The 17,290-nt window shown below is 52.9% G+C and overlaps 1 protein-coding gene across 2 annotated transcripts in view; it reads left to right on the top strand.

Moving 5' to 3' along the window:
• The window catches only part of NME7 (NME/NM23 family member 7), an 83,650-nt gene that overhangs the window by 39,422 nt on the left and 26,938 nt on the right, over window positions 1-17,290 (top strand). For both annotated transcript variants that reach the window (XM_045838537.1, XM_045838538.1), the window contains 3 exons: window positions 3,200-3,264; window positions 6,021-6,089; window positions 8,353-8,454. In XM_045838537.1, the coding sequence (XP_045694493.1) occupies window positions 3,200-3,264; window positions 6,021-6,089; window positions 8,353-8,454 (236 nt within the window). The remainder of the gene's footprint in view (window positions 1-3,199; window positions 3,265-6,020; window positions 6,090-8,352; window positions 8,455-17,290) is intronic.

Genomic DNA, 17,290 nt, shown 5'->3' with positions numbered 1-17,290 from the left:
ACGCCTGTGATCTCTGGCTTTGATTTGCCTTGACGTGAACACATTTTAAAGACACCCAGCCCTATTGTTTTTTTTTTTACCTAAAATTCCTTTTACTTCTTTTTCACTAGATTTACACTTTAAAAGAAATCCAGTTTCTCCAACTTGCTTTAAAGGGCTGACTAAGATTAAACATACCGTCCTCTCACGTATTGGTTGTGTTGGTCCGTGCACTCTGCACTGTATCGGGGGGAAACTTCCGTACAGGCTCTCACCAAACAGAGCACACTCAAGGCTTCTTCTTGGCCGACACTTTTCCGTTTCCCGGCCTCGTTTCTTGTCGCCCCTGCTTGGCACCTGTGCGGCGGAGCGCGGCCTCCCGGCCACTGCTGCCGCTGCTTCGGAGCTGCCTTGTGTCACTGCTTTGCTCACCAAAGCGCTCTTCTCAGGGGCTCCGGTTTCTGTGAGCGGGGCGTTGTTTTCAGCTGTTTGTGTCTGACGCCGGCAAGGGGTGAGTGTAGCATCCACAGTAAATGAGATTCTCGTTTGTTTGCTCGTTTCGTTCTGTTTTAGTTTCTCCAGTGGCCAGATGAGTCTGGGTTCCTGGGCCGTGCGGCTGCGCTCAGGCATTTGGGTCCCTGCGCAGGTGTTACGGATGTTACGACAACTCCAGGACAGACCTTACTTAACGTCAGGATGAGTTATTTCCACGGGGAATATTTTTTGACATAGAGACTTGGGGGAAAATTACAACTACTCATTTTTAACATTGGATTTATTCAATTTAACATTGAAACGGTCGTGATTGCCATAGCCAAGTCGGGAAATGGGTAGATTGATTCCTCCTCCTTGTTTTTGAAGTTGGGGTTGTTGTTTTTTTTTTGAAATTTGTTTTTTAGAAATTGGCTTGGAATTGTTTTAGACATCCTAGTTACTTTCCATATAATTTAAAAATAATCTCATCTATATCCACAAAATATCATGCGGGGGTTTCGACAGGCATTATGCTAGCTAGCCACATCGTCAGCTTCAGGAGGAACCGACACCCTTACCTCGCCGAGTCCTCCAGGCCGTGCGCGCCGTCCGATGCTCCGTCCGCTCGGTGCTTCTCGCCGCCGCCCTCCTGTAGTCTTCACGCCCAGGTCCCGGGAGTGTGTCGTCAGGTTTGCACCTGGCGGGTTTTTCCTCTTTGAGTGATCGTAGGTGGTGGTGTGGTTTCAGCTTCAGTGCTCACACATGCATCGCTCGTATGTGAGTGTGCAGTTGATTTTTAGATGTCGACCTTGTATCCTGCAGCTCACTGAGATCAGCTGTTACTCCCAGAATACCTGTGCAGCTTCTAAGGATCTTCCGCATAGACCACCATGCCGTATGCACATAGAGACGGTTGCATTTCTTCCTTTCTGATCTGCGTGCCTTTTCTTTTCCCAGTCTTCTCCCACCCTGCGCCCCCCTTCTGCCCCTACCGCCCCGGCTTCGGCTTCCGGCACCGTACGCAGTGAGAGCATGACAGTGGGCAGTTTGCCTCCCAGCATCAGGCATGATGTTGGCTGTAATAATAATAATCGTCATCATTATTATTGGTAGATGGCCTTTGTGAAGGTCAGGAAGTTCCCTTCTGTTCCTTTAAATTGCTTAGATGTGTTTTGATCATGAACAGGTTTTGAATTTTCCCAAATTGTTTCTGCATCGGGGCTATTTTGATTTCTCTTAGCCTTTTCGTGTAGCAGGTTATAATGACTGATTTTTTAAAACAATGAACCAGGTTCGCACCCCTGGAATGCACCTCACTTTGTCAGGGTGTGTGGTTCTTGTCATATTTTGCTGAAATCTGTTTGCTAATATTCTGTTAAGGATTTTTGCCTCTGTATTCATGAGGATTATTGATTTGTGTTTTTACTTTTTGTATTAGAGTAATACCAGTAATAGTAATACTGGTTTCATAAAATTAATTGGAATTGGAACTAGTTTCATAAAATTAATTAATTGTAACATTCTTAATTAATTGTAAGAAATGTTCTCCTTTTAATCTAAGCTTTCCTTATTTCATGAGAATTTGTTTAATTTTTATGATTTTGTGGTAAGCATTTTCCTATATAAATCATTGCAAACATTTACCCTTAGAATAATTCAAGAAATGGCATTGTTATGTCAAATGATGGGAACGTCCATAGTTTTTGATGAACCCCCGTACCTCGGGGGAGAGAGGGGGCTCCAGGAACCGCTCCGCAGCCGTGGGGGCGTGGCGGGACCGCTTCAGCGAGTCTCCACCCACTTGAGCGAGTCTCCACCCCCTCGCGCCCTGGCGCAGGGTTTCCCTTTGGAGGAAAGATGCGTCCTTGTGTTGACGGGGCTGTGATGTTATTCGGCCTTCACTTGGTTGCAAGTGCATCATTTGAGAAACGGGCCTACCGTTTGTTGCCATCCCTCCGCCGGCTGCAGCGAGAACAGCAGCGCTAAATAAAAAGGCACACTCGGGCACTGACACCGGGGTGCTAGATGAGCGTCCGATGACCCAGAAAATGGTGTGTGTGTGTGTGTGAGTGTGTGTGTGTGAGACAGAGAGAATTTTAGTCGACTTAAAAAATAAAGAGACTTAGAATGCTTTTACAGAAAATGAACAGCACCTCAGAATCAGTCCCTGACTTGCGGAACTCATAGACCCCAAGACCAGATCACTCACGCCACTCTCCAGGGTCTCCATCCGGCTGGGTTACGTTTCTCTTCCTTTTCAGCTTTTTTTTTCTTTTTTGACTTCTTATTTCTGTGAGAACATGCTCGCTTTCCCCCAGATTTGTGTGAAGTTTGTGCCTACCTCTTCCATTATAGTTTAATGATTTCTCCTTCAAACTCTTCCTTTGCTTTTTTTTTTGTATTTAGTACTTTGGAATTTAATTTTTTTGTAATATTAATTTTAATTGTTTGATTTTCATGTTCTCTATGTCGCTGAACCTCAGAGCCCTATAGGCAAAATGGTATCTTAAATGTTCCTTAATCTGCAAGATCATCATTGGAATTCCTGAAGCACTTTAACCAAAGTAAATCAAATGACAGTAGAACACTCAATATTAGGGACGTAGTTTTCCTTGCAGAAGTATGTTATTTCTCCATAGAGAGAGTAAGCAAAGCAAGGTAATTGGATGTAGCAAACTGGTGTTGCTAAGCAACTGGAAGGCCTGGGGAGCGGTGCGTCTTTCACCCACTCGTTCTGCGTTCTCAGGGCTGCTGGGGAAGATCCTGACGGCCATCCGGGACGCCGGCTTCGAGGTCTCGGCCATGCAGATGGTGCGTAGTGCGCAATGGGTCGCGACCTGCTGGGGCGGTTCTTCCGCACAAGCTTTAAAAATGCTTGACATTGCATGTTCTCTGCTCACTCACTGCATCCAAATACAAAAAAAAAAAATAGTTACTGAACTTGAAAGTCTTACAATCAAAAAAATGTTTTTGAAATTATTTGACCCATATACTCTTTCACTGAGGGAACTAATATTCAAATAGTACGCCTAATTTAAGCTTATATGGTAGGTTTATGTGATTCTTGGAACTTCGATTGCAAATATGGGCTAACACAATATATTTAGTTTTTACAAATGAAAAATAGAATCAAGCTAGCCCTGGCTGGAGTGGCTCAGTGGACTGAGCACCAGCCTGCAAACCAAAGGGTTGCTGTTCGATTCCCAGCCGGGGCACACGCCTGGGTTGCGGGCCAGGTCCCCAGTAGGGGGCGTGTGAGAGGCAACCAACCCATGTTTCTCTTCCTCCCTACCATCCCCTCCCTCTAAAAATAAATAAATAGAATGACAGGAGAATTGAGCTAAGTGGTTATAAGGAATTTTCTGTTGCCTAGATTTGTGACTGAGAAGAGAAGGCGGGAAGAGAATCACTTCAGCTTTTTCCCTGACCAGGGCCCTTTTCTGGCTCCCGGGTTCTCCCTCCGGCACCCTCTTTGGAGTTCCGACACTGCAGCCTGACGTGGGCGAATTGCCCCGACACCGTCCTCGGGAAGCACTCGTTGAAGAAACAGCACCCACTTCTGTGGGGCTCGTGCCTTTGCGCCCCACTTACCAGGGCGTTTGACGGGAATTTGGGCACAAATTGTCAGAGGAGTCAGCTGCGTGATGCGGGCTTTCCGGTGTCCTAGGGCCGGCAAGTTCGTGCTGTTAGGGCAGTGCAGTGCCGACTTCTGGGGGGCCTAGGGACTTCATCGCCCATTTAACCTGATCCTCTTCTTCTGAAAAGGGAGTGTCTTTGACTTTTTCTGGAGGCTCAGGATCGCCTAAGAGCCCAGGTCAGGCGCTGAGTGGGTCCGCCTGCTTCGTGTCCCAGAGTGGTGCGAAGGCCCGTGGGCCAGAAACGGTCAGCATTTGGGGAGATTTGCAGAGTCTTCAGGCGAAACTCGGAGACAGATGAGAACGTTGATATTTGAAGAATCTTACCTGGGCCTGGAAAGAAACTGTGAGACGAGACTTTCTGAAAGTCGCAGCTTGGCTGGCAACGGTCCTAAGCCTGCTGGAAAATAAAATCACAGTGGAAATTTTAGCTGTAGACATTCACCTGGGTCCAGCCAGATTAACCTATGGCCTAGCTCAGCAATTGGTCACAATAGGTGCTCAGGGGCAACAAGCATAATTTTAAAAAAGATTCATTGAACCTATGGGGGAGGCATGGCGATTTAGTGACGGTCACGGTCCTTGATTTTGGGGGGTCAGAAAGATCTATTTCTGGATCGAGGGTCAGCTGCTTTCTGGGTGTGTGACCTTGGCCAAATTTCAAGCAGTCTTATCTGCAGCGTTATCAGCCAAGCCATGAGAGGGCCATTGTTTGCTTCAGTGGGTCCAATGAAATCACCCTACCTAGTGGAAGAATTCCCATTCCAAGGATGGCGGCATTTCCAATGCAAATTACTAGGCATTTAAGAGGTTGTATTTTCTGTCCCTGCTTTGTTACGTTAGTAATGCAGGTTGTGTGAACACAGGATGAGAAAACTGGAACCAAACAAAATTCCCTCCCTGTATAGTTACGTTGCTTATGAAAAGTAAATCCTCCTAATTGGAGTTCTTGTCCGAGTGGGCAGAAATTTCTCCGTGATCGTCAGTCCGGGCAGCAACAGGCAGTGTGTGGGGTGGAATGGGAAATAAAATGGGAAATTCTCAGGCTATTTTGAAAACACTTAAGGTCTTAGTTTTTGAGACACTGGAACCTAGGGAACTCTTCCTTGTAACTTAGTTTGAATCCAGCTTGGACTAGAATGAGTCTTCCTAGGCTTATCTTGTAAGCCTGTCTTACGACTCTTTCTGAAGAGTCGTGGGAGCTCCAGGTGGCTCGCGTAGGAGCTGTGCCGTGAGCCAGACTAGCGAGGAACACTTTTCTGAGTGCTTGGGAGAGCAGGGGTTCGTGGTCAGCGCTCTCGACAAATCTGAAGTACTTCTCGTTCGTGATGTTTCCTTCCTGTGCCACTGCTTCGTCAACAAACAACACGTGCTGTGTGTGTCTTTGTCACGGTATTGGGGACGGGCCTTTTTCCCCGAGAGAGGAGCACAGTGAGATCAGTCTGAGACGGAGGAGCACAGGCTGGTCAAGGTCCCCGACCCTCTGCGTCTTGGCCTCCTCTGTGACCTGGGCCGTGACACTGCTGAGCGGCTGGCTGGCTCGTGAGAGGCCGCCGGTGCAGGACCAAGGACAGGGCTCCATGCATTAAATGCTCTGTCATTGTTACACATTTTCATGATGGGTGAGCTAATCTTTGACAACACTTTCTTCTTCAAAGAGTATTTAGTAATTTATGCAAGGTGTACATTTGTTTAAGATTTTATTTTATTTATTTTTAGGGAGAAAGGGAAGGAGAAAGAGAGGGAGAGAAACATCCGTGTGTGGTTGCCTCTTGCACACCCCCTACTGGGGACCTGCAACGCAGGTTGTGGCCATGGTGCAGAGTTTATATTTGAAAGTAAAAAAAATATGTCCAAGAGATCGTAAGTGTTGGGTGCTAAGTGTGACTCATTTCCTGTGCTTAGTTGGTTGACTTTTTGTTTTTAATGCAGTTCAGCATGGACCGCGCTAACGTCGAAGAGTTCTACGAGGTGTACAAAGGGGTGGTGTCTGAGTACAACGTGAGTATCCGGGTCAGGGGAGCTTTGGCGCTGAGAACAGTGTGTGTGTCCCTCACCTCGGGGACCTCGGCGTCGTCTTTAGTCCTGAAAGTTTTCTTTGAAGTATGCAGGGCTCTGCCTGTTGCCAGCCAATGACACCCAGTGACCGAGGCTTTCTGACCCCTGACGGCCACCGGCTTGGCTTTAAAAATATGATACTGTTTCATTTCCGAAACAGAAATCCACAGGAATGCAAGGGAAAAACTTGCTGGGATATTGACACATTTTGACACTGTCTGTCGTGCAGACGCTGCCTCACGGCTGGGCTCCAGGCCCCAGTTTGCGCGGGTCACCTGCTTCAAACCGCAGACTCGTGTGTCTCAAAACCCACGGATGCGTTCCTTTTCCCCCATCTTGTGGAGACCGATGTGAGGTCCAGATCCTAACCAGCCAGTGTGTGGCCACAGACCCTTGATTTCCTTCTCTGAGCCTCAGTCTGCCCATCTGCAAAATGGACACAATGCTGTTCCTTAGTCCACGAGAGTGTTGTAATAATAGATGAAGGAAAGCAGGCTGACACACTAAGAATACTAAGTAAACTCAGCTATTTTGTTACTATTATGACTGCTGCTGTTATTATTATTACTATTAGTCTGCCTGACACAGTTCTTTGCAGTATAGTCGCTGTTTATCATGTGCAGCCACACTCGCTGCGTCAGCATCCGCAGTCTCATAAAGGTGGTCGGTCGTCCCTGTCTCCCGGGGTTACCACGGCCCTCTTTTTAAGGAGCACGTAGTGCTTTTCACGGAGTCCTGTTTTCCACATTTATTTCTTTGCCTCCCGTGCGGCCCTCTGTGTCTGCGTTCTGCACCCCATTTGGTGTCAGCCCTGACAGAGAGGGCATCAGCGCGACCGCGTTGACTCCTCCGTCTCTGGATCGCGGGCCTCGGGTCCACGCCTGCCCCTTCCCCTGCTGAGGAGTGGGCTGTCGACATCTAAGTGCGGCAGGACTTCAGCAGCATGCGGCAGAAAACCAGGCTCCGCATAATTATCCGCAAAACAATTACTCGTGACCTTTGTGAGACCGCAGAGTGACTTCAGGGGATGCAGCTGGGGACCTTAATGAGCAGGGTTGTGGGGACATGCTGTGACATCCTCTCCCTCCGCTCTTAACCTCTGACATTTCTGTCGGGTACGATGACCAAGGCCAGATCAATATTTCAGTGCAGTCTGCAATAAGTAACCTTTATTTCGCTTTGGCACCACGTGTCCTAAACCCTGCAAAGTCGTTACCATGGCTTCCTCGGCCCTGCGTGGTCTGGCCCCACTCAGCTCCTGATGCCCTGGCCCCTGGGTGGGCCTCCCCCTCCCCCGAGGAACCTCTGCCTGCAAGTCGCCGCCGCTGCCGATGCCCCGGATGCCGTCTGAGGGCCGACCGCACAGCTGTGCAGTCTCCGAGTCCTTCCCAGCCCGCCTCTCGTGGTGCTTTCTCTCGGCTGTGGTTGTGCCCCCTGCACGTACATAGACTCTCAGCCACGGACTCGAGTGAGCCCCACCCCCCGCCCCCCGGCAGATCCCCGTGGGCCCCTCTCCCACGGCCCCCAGCCCCTGCAGCGTCCCTCCCTGCCGAGTCCAGCCGCACCGGCCTCCACGAGCCCGGCCTCTGTCCCCTGCGCTCGGGGCGCGGGCTGGGCTCCGTGTGCTTCCTCGCCCGCCCCGCCGTCCGGAAAGCGCCCGTGGGCGGTGAGCCAGGGTGGGCGGTGTGGCTCCCCTCGCTCGGTGCCCTCCTCTCGGACCGCGGTCCCCTGCTCCCTGTCATCATCAGGGTCCGAAGACTTGGGTTTCGTGTCGACCGTCTGGCTTCTAGATGTCTGACGGGAGAGCGTAGGCCTGGCCCCTGGTACTGCTCACTGCTGGGCGGCGTCATGATTTTCGAGCGTGTCCTTGGAAGGAGCACTGTGGGGTGTACGTCCTGAGAAGCGGGGTCGGACAGCAGCGCTGGGCAGTCCAGCTGGACTGGTGCCTGACAGGAAGCGGTGCTAGAAGATCGTTCCGGGGCTGCACGGGCCCAGGGGGAGAGCGGTGCACCCCGGGGGGTGGCCGGCCTGGGCACGGAGGGCGGGGAACATGGACAGCGTTTGGCAGCTGCTTGGCATGTGGGGTGCAGGTGGGGAAGAAGTCAGAGGTCACTTCAACATTTGGAGGCTGGTGGAATGGTGGTGCAATTAAAAGAGGAGTAAACAATTATTAAGTTATATTAATTTTTAATACTTTATATTACAGGAGATGGTGACAGAAATGTATTCTGGCCCTTGCGTAGCAATGGAGATTCAACAAACCAACCCTACAAAGACATTTCGAGAATTCTGTGGACCTGCTGATCCTGTGAGTTATTGTTTAAATATTAAGCAAGTTTGTTTTATTCATTAACTAAATATCTTGACCAGTTTGATAGTGTTATTTTACTCTTTAAAAGAAATAATACAAATATGAACATAATAGATAAAACTTTTTGTTCAAAATAACATTTCAAAATCATTTTTTTTGTGTGTAATATACTCTGGGAAAGTGAATTTTTATTACACTGGGCGAAGCATTTACTGTGGCATTTTCTTTTGTTGTTTCTTCTTGCTGAACTGTCTGGGTGAGTAGATGTACCAAGCTCTGTGACAGAAACTGTCTAAGGTATTGGTTATCCTTTGACACCAGGAGGCCGTCACGAAGCTGTCAGCGTGAGGACAGTTGACACGGTGGCCGACTCCAGACCCACCGAGCAGTGGCGCTCGGTGACACTTGGTAATCTCTAGGACACCGTTTGGTCGCCCTGGGCTGTCTCCACGCAGCCATGCAGTGGTGAGGGAGGCCCAGAGAGGGGCTCAGAAGCAGGGGTCGTGTTAGAACGCCCGTGAGACATCCCCACGCGGACGTCGCCAGCTGGGCGGGACCGAGAGAGGCGCTGCTGACGTTTAATGCCAACCGAAGTCTAAGGGTCCTCCACCCTGCATTCCACTGTCGCTCGTAAACAGACACGGGAGAAATGCGGCCCTGAGCTGGCTGCAAACAGGACGTCTGCTTACAGAGCGAAAGCTAGAACGGGGACTGGGGAGGGGGGGCGTTGTTGCTGTGCTCACGGCCCCACTGGGCGGTCGGGCATGCCACCCATGGGTGCCAGCGAGCGCGAGGGTTCCGTGTGACTCTCAGCGAGTGTGTGTGTTTGCAGATGTGGCCTCCCCAAGTGCCGAGCGGCAACCGAGTCTTCTGCGTCTTCTCCCAAGCTGGAATGGCATTTATAGACGAAAAATAAATTTTAAAAAGAATTAGCAATGCCTGCCTGATCAAATATCCTGGCTAAAGAAAATAATTTATCTTGAGGAATAGATGGCTGCAAAGGTTTTTGATGCAGTTAGCTTGAAAAAGCACGAAGAACATACTAGAAAATGCTTGCCTTTCAGAGTAGCTGTTTGTCTTAGATTTCTTTTGCTGTGGTGTTAAGTAACACTAGGCCCCAAAACCTGACAAAGATAATAGCTCGCTCTGTGATTATAAAAGATAAAACAATGTGACCTAAGAAGAGTAACAGAGAGGCAGTTGACATGAAACTGCTGAATAAAACAGTATTTTATTATACTGTTCCGTGACAAGTCAAACAAAGCTCTATTCAGATATAACAGCACTGGTTCAACAGTAATATTTTCCCAGAAAGGCAGGAGATGTAATTCAAATTTATGAGTAAGATGTTTGGAATTTTATGTATCCTCTTCAGGTAGCGTATACAGTTTTCAACTACATTAACTTATGAAAATATTTCTCTCTCTCTCTCTCTCTCTCTCTCTCTCTCTCTCTCTCTGTGGCAGTTCCAGTCACTGAGTCTCGGAACTGGGATTCGAACCTGTATATTGTTGTTCCTAAGTTCGTGCCTTTAATCATCACGGTATACTGTCTTATTACACGTCTGTGTGACCCTGCGCCAGTAATACCGGGGCGTAAAGCATGTACAAACCAGATGATTTTTGAAAAGCAGATACAACAGTACTTTCCTCTTTACACGGTTTAAAACTGGACGTTGTGTGACCTTTCTCTGGGTGACTTAGCTGTGCTGACCCCAAAGCCACAGTGTAAACGAGTCTTCACTTCGTATCGCGTATGTCGTAGTTACTTGTGTTGTGGATGGATTGGCCAGAACCTAAGAAAAGCTCGCACCTGTCGGAAGGCCAGTCCCCAAAAGGGCGGGAAACAGCAGGCGCTGGCGAGGACGTGAGCAAGGGCCCCTCGCGCACTGTGGGTGGGAGGGCAGACCGGTGCGGCCAGTTGTTACTTCGCCACGAAAAAGGGGGAAATCGTGCCGCTTGTGACGGCATGGTCGGCCCCGGAGGGCACTGTGCTCAGTCAGGCAGGAAGACAAGTGCCGTGAGATCTCACTGACGTGCGGGGTCCGAAAAGGAAACAGAAACAAAACCGGACGAACCGTGGACACGGAGAGTGGATTGGGAGTGTCCGGGGCGGGGGGGCGGGGGGGGGGAGCCGGGGAGCGGGCGAAGAGGGTCGAAAGGCACAAACTCTTCGTTATAAAATGCCCAGGTCCCGGGGGTGTCACCGCAGCAGGGGGACTGGTGAATAACCCGCTATTGTTCTTTGAAAGTTGCTAGGAGATTGGATTTGAAAAGCTTTCATCACACGCACACACAAAAAAATGTAACTGCGTGGTGATGAATGTTAACTAGACTCACCATGGTGATCATTGTATCAAATCACCTGAACCTCACATAACGCCTTACGTCAACTGCACCTCAGTTTAAAAAAGAGAAGTGAGCACAGCTGGCTTCAGGCAAACACAAGATTATCCGTGGAAGGGGGAAGACGAGACACGGAACACACATTTCTCTCTCTGTCCCTGCACCCCCCCCGCCCCTCTCTCTCACACACACACACACACACACACACACACACACACACACACACAGAAGAATGATTACAGCTGGTTTAAACAGTAACTTGGATCTTTGACAATTTCATCAGGCCATGCACTTACAGATCCAGCACTGATTAACCCTCCAAAGGAGAGGAAGAAAAAAAAAGAATGACTTTTCTGGAGGATCTGGACCCCCCACTGAGAGAGCGCCTGAACAGCCCAGCGAGAACGGCGCTGGCCCCGCGGGAAGCGGAGCTGCTGGCGCCGGCTGTTCTCTCGCACCCCCTTCGGGAGCAGAGTTCGGGACGTTCTCTGGGTCGGGCCATGCACTTCCAGAATGAGGATGTGTGTGTATTGCTGATACACACATGGGTGTATACCGTAGGTGTATAAGTGTATATGGTTTATGTATTTTTTTCCAGTGTCACGGAGAATGCAGAAAGGCCTCCTTTGTGAACCAAAGTTCCGAGGTTTGCCATGGGTAGGCTTAGGGTTTCCTAGAAATAAATTGGACTTGAACAGATCATTGCCCTCCACCTCCATTCCCGTTGGATGGGGCTGATTTCGATCCGTTCCGCTGAAACGACCGCCTGTTCTGTGGGCGCCGGCGCCGAGCCCTTGAGGACAGACAGGGGCTCTGCCCGCAGAGCTGGAAGCCTGGCGGGGGATGGGGCAGCGGAGCCGGCGATCGCACGAGTCCGTGTGTGTTTCGGCCACGGCGGGGGCCCGGCAGAGCGGCTCATGGCCGGGCCAGGGTGTAGAACCTGCGGCCGGGGGTTGGCCGACATGCGGGAGGCCTGAGATTCTCGTCTGTGCTCGGATCCGAGGGACGGGGCAGCCACACAGGCAGCCTCACAGCCAGGGGAGCCCAGCACGTTCCGGGGCTGCAGAGAGGTCCAGACGGGCCTCACTCCCCGCGCAGAGAGGAGGGCGGCCTGCAGGGCGGCGGGAGAGAGGGTTTGGGGAAGGCGGTGAAGGCCGCGTCCCTCTACCAGTGAGTGAGACGCAAGCACGGTGGGGGGATCCGTGGGAGGGTGGACCCAAGGGACTGACGGGACTAGGTTTGTTTCGGAAGACCACGGTGTGGTCTCTTCCGTGGGCAGAACCGCGTGGACCTGAGTGCAGCGGGTCCGACTGCGGACGATGCACCCCGAGTTGACGGCCCTCACTGGGCACGCAGTGGAAGGCGGGACGACGGATTCTGGAAGGCGAGTGAGCGTGCAGAGCTGTGACTCGGGTGTGGGCGTGAGCAGCCACGCGGCTCAGCTACCGCAGATAAACACATCCGTGGAGGAACAGACTGTTAAACCGTGGAAGGAATACAGCGACAGCGATGAAAATGCCAAAGCCTCTCTGATTGCAGTCATTGTCTCACCGCTCTTCCTGAGCTGGTGACTTAAACGGTGGGCACAGAGACATTGCTTTTGTTCCCAGAAGCAGAAGTTAGAAACAGAAAAAAAAAATAATTCAATCTTGAGCTTAAACTGTGTTGCTTAGCACCGATCAGCTTTCAGGAAGTTTGGCACCTTGGTCTTCGGTGGGAAGTCCTTGAGTGTATCGTCCTGCTTGCTCTTGGAGAAAGCCGTCCGGCCCCAGCGGCCCGCCCACGGGTCCTTCGGGGGTCGCTGTCACTTGGAGACTCCCTGAACCCAGGCTTGGTGACAGCAGAGACGCCGTGTGCCGCCCTGCTGGCACCGGCAGGTGCCGTTTCTCGTCAGTTCTGCTCCGGGGGTGAGGGAGTGGGTGGACTTAGTTGATTAGGACCCTGAAGCAGATGGTCTCTGAAAAAAACATTCTTTAAAACCTCACTGACTGAGTTGAAATCCAGCTAATACTGTTTTTCCCCCGAGTCTGTAACTCAGCGGGTTTCTTTCCACTACTCGCCATCTCCTACAAATGCGGTGCGAGCCATTCAAGGCCATCTTTGGAAGCTGCGTGGGATCGCACCAGACTGGCCTTCAAACCTTCCTATGACTTACCGCGACTTGCTAGGGATTGTGACACTTACCGACGTGTCGCGTCATATCTGGCACAAAATGCAAATGAAACACCGGTCGACTCTCTAGTGACACGGCCTCCCTAGCTTCGGAGCTGCAGAAATGACAGGGGTGGAACCACAGCTGCCCCTCCCTCGGGGGGGCCTCCTGCCATCCTGGTTTAAGTGTGACTGTGGATGCAGACTCCCCCTGAGACGTGTACTGATCACAAGCACCGCTCCGCCCCGCCGATGGTCTTCCCGTTGCCGACCCCGCTCAGGTGTGGACGGTTGCACGCTTGCTGCAGAGGAGTCCCCGGTAACCTTGACTCAAGGCACTTCTTCCCACCTCTCTAAGGTACTCACTCACTCAACCAGCCAAGCCACCAGCCAGCCCACCAGCCACGGAACAGTGACAGGCCGTCCAGGTGCCCGGTCCTCTTAGGCGTGGGCAGTGAGAGGGGGCAGGACCCACCTTCCCTGAGCCCGAGGGGCTGGGCTCCCGGTGGAAGGGAACCGGTAATCCCAGGGAGGTCCTGTAATTGCCTTGATGAACGTATGTATCAGGTGGGCGAAAAAAAAAAAAATACAGTCAAAGACGACGGAGACACCGAGGGTTAAATCAGGTCGACCCAGTTTCCGTGCCCGGCGCCCTGGGCCATGCGGGCAGCGCGAGCACCCCCAGAGAGGGCTTCTGAGAGGGAGGGAGTACTTCCCAACTTCCTTGCCGGACGTTAGAGACGGCAGTCAGGATAAGAAGAGATTCCCAACCGTGATTCTCGCTGAGCGGGCCGTGGGGAGCGTGAGGAGAGCGTAAAGACCTCTGAAAGGGAGCTTTGACCTTTTAACAACGGGGGGAAGGTGACCCTAAATTTCACACGGTTCCCCCGGGTCCCAGCCTGCTCCAGCAGTGGCACACACCCTCCCAGACCTTTGCTCGCCTGCGGGGACCCCTGTGCTCGCTGTTGCTCCTCCGCGTCGGGGAGTGTGCGTCAGTCCTGACACGGGCGCTTACCCCGCCGTCCGGCACGGGGGCTGCTCGCGGGCCATCATCGGTAACAACAGCGCCAGAGCGATCGTCCGCCGTGAGAGGCGTTCGGAAAAACTGTCTTGTTTTCGTCGGTGGTTTTCTCTCCCCCCTCCTGGTGCTGAGGGAATGGGGGGCACTCGGTTTGGAGATTCTCCACCCCCCGTTGGGAACAGCCTAGAGGGGGGATTGCTGCCCTCACGGATCTCTGGCTGAAGACCAGCATCCCCGTGAATGTAAACACTGCAGGTTTTCACACCCCGTTTCAGCTGCAAGGGGCTTAAAACTTCGCTCAGGGCCAGTTCTGCTTCAAGGGCCTGGGGCAGTCAGTGGCCCAGCTGCTGGGCCCGAGCGAAGAGGACCTGGAGCTGGTTTCCGGAACCGCCCCCCCCCTCCCGCCGGCTCCCCCGTTTCCCCCCATTTCCGGTACCTGTGTCCAAGGGGTCCTCACCGAAGGTGTTCCCCTGAAGGAAGTGCCCCGGTCCCCTCTCCTGTGTTTCCCATTTGACCCCAAAACTAGTCCCCCGCAGTGATTCTCTCCCCTCCCGTGGCTGCACGAGCTGTGTTCCCCCAGACGGCTCTGTCTCCTTCGAGGTCTCTCCGCGTGATGTCGCACCTCCGTTTCCCTCTCCCTTTGCCCTGGGTTCACGAGGGAGACCACTCGCTGCTCGGACTGCCTCGGAAGGTGATCGTGTTCCGGTCGCTCAGACGTGCCCCTCCCAGTCAGATGGGGGCTCGGGGACGGGCGGAGCCGCCCGCTGGGGCCAGTGTGGGGGGCCACAGCACCAGCCCCGCCTCCCCCATGCACACGCGCCGCCCGGCAGCCCCGCGCGGCAGCCCCACCGCAGCCCCTGGAGGCGGCAGGAGGCTTCCTGCTCCGCTCGGAGGAGAACACTCCCAGGCCTTTGTGAGGCCCTGGGAAGTTGCCGTTTTGGGACATGAAAGGGCCTGCCACCTGACCGTCGGTCACTGGGTGGAGGCCCCGGGCCCGGTGCCAGGTTCGGGCCCGGCATCGGTTACAGCTGGCGCGGAGAGCGCCGAGCCACGGCGTTCCCGGGAGGCCGTTAGTAAGACCTTTTATTTATATCTCGGTGAGACAGTCCTGCCCCTGCCAAAGCCAAAGGAAGGGATTTCAGGGGCCCTTAAATGTCACCGCGCAGGCCGGGGCCACCCTGCCATCGCTGTTTGTTGAGTTTCAGTTGGTGGCAGAAGACAGCAGGGCGATTGTCACCCTGCCTCTGGAGTAAGGGCAGGCCCGGTCTTTTGAAAGCACTTAAAATGTAACGAAAATATTAGCTCACAGTAGTTGGTGTTTTATATGGTACTTCAAAAAATCTGTTCTTGCCAGTGGATTTCCTCTCAGCGGTGCTCCCAGAACAGGTTTCCCTGCATTTTAGGCGCAGCCCAAATGGAGCGTGTAAGGTAAGAAGTCGAGTGCGGGGGGGCGGGGCAAACAGCCCGCCCTCCCTCACAGCAGGCGGCCCGTCCAGAATAAACCGGTGCGCTCGCTCTCTCGCTCTCTCGGGACTCCTCCCTCCGTGGCCTCCAGCTCTGCCCCTGACCCGTGCGCTCTGCCCAGGCTCCCGCACGGGCACTGCTCTGCGGCCCCTCTCCTGACCCCACCCCCCCCTCAGAGCTCGGGCACGTCAGGCGTGCAGACCTGCTGGAGAGTAAACGCACGCAGGGGAGGGCGAGCGTCCCACCCTCCAGTCTGTCTTCTCCACGCGCCGTCCTGAGGACGACACTCGCTGCCCCCCCCCGCCCCCGGAGCGACTGTGCCTTCCTTCAGGCCCCACACCCACGGTTGTCTGCACCTGCGGCTGGCGTGTGCCCCTCGTACACGGTTCACCCTTCACGACTGTCCCCCTCCCCCCGGTCTAGTCACTGACTCGGGGTCACACCTTTCGGGTGTCTCCACTGCTGGGGAAACGCTCTAATACGAAGGACCTTCTTCGACTTCCGTGAACATGGAAACCCCTGGAGTCTTGTTGAATCTCCATGATGTTTCCATGGGGGGGGTGGTAAGCTGGGGGGCTGGAATTCTGCGTCTGTGACAGGCCTGGGTGGTGCGGTGCACCTGGCCCGCAACAACCCCAACAGCAGCAACAGAAAGGGACAAAGGGTGTAAATTGTGCTAAATGCCTCGTCTGTCTGCAGTGTGAAAACAGCACTGAGAAGGGAGCACAGATCTAAGTCAATTTCTATGAATAAAGGGAGGCATGGGGTGTCGTTTTTGTTTTTTCTCACTTCTGTATCTGATCAGTGGACTTCGGTGTATTCATCTGAGTAGTCGTGAGGCTCGGTGAGGTGCTGTGTGAATGAGTCTGCGTTTGGCCCCGCTAGGTTTGGGCTGCAAAGCGTTGGTCTTCAGAGCACGTTTCAGTCGTCTCAGTTACCCCGTCTTTCCCTGACGTCTGCCCTGCTTCGGGACACCCCGAGCTTTAAGGAAACTCAGATTCCATGGGTGGGTGTCCCAGTTGAGGGACAAGAACCATGCGCACACTTACTGGGAACCCTGTGCAGTCTCCCCTCCCCCTTTGCGATGGAGCTGGAAGGCGGGCCATGATCGGCAGTGAACCCGCGCTCCCAGGCTCCCGTGGCAGCAGACGCCCGTGCGCCTCAGGACCGGGCACATTGCGATCCCCCTTGTACCCAGGGAGCGATGGCACTGGAGGCCGCCCTGGGAGACTGAGCGTACTCCTCACTTGGACCGCCACCATCAAAGCACATCCCGGTGGGGCTCGTTTTCTGGGTGTTCTGGTGGGAGCTGTCCCCCCTCCCCAGCCCCTCCCCACGGCCCCAAGCCTGCCGCCCTCCGGCCCCCCGCCGGCGAGAGCGGGGGAGCCAGGCCTGCAGGCAGGCGTCTCTGTGCTGGAGTGGGGAGATGGAGCGTCTCAACCTGGTGGTCACTGTTTTCTTTCTAGTCACTGAAACAGTTCACATGTTATCCCCACCCTCACGCCCCCAAAAGGCAAACAGACCGAAAATAAGGAAAATTACGGAAGAGAACCAAGACCCAACAAAACAAACATGTTTCTCTCCTCCCCAGAAATGAGCACTGCTAACTGACATTTCGGCCTCAAACCAGCATGTTTTTTATGCACCTTATAAAAACAGGATCATGAAGTGTTTACTTTCTGCAGTATCCCTATTTAATTAAAAATATGTTGTGCTCTTTCTCATGTATTGCATATACTTCTGTAACATGGTTATTAAAAGCTGCATAGTATTCCAGGATATGGGCTGGTTAATTGCTCCTCCGCTGTCGATTTTTTAAAAATTCTGTGTACGAGGACATTGCAGAAGCCGG

The sequence above is a fragment of the Phyllostomus hastatus genome, unplaced genomic scaffold, assembly GCF_019186645.2.
Source record: "Phyllostomus hastatus isolate PE091 unplaced genomic scaffold, TTU_PhHast_1.1 phas_contig_283, whole genome shotgun sequence".
NCBI classification, from domain to species: Eukaryota; Metazoa; Chordata; class Mammalia; order Chiroptera; family Phyllostomidae; genus Phyllostomus; species Phyllostomus hastatus.
The sequence above is the reverse complement of the archived record's forward strand: the minus strand, read 5'-3'. Positions and strand labels throughout refer to the sequence as shown.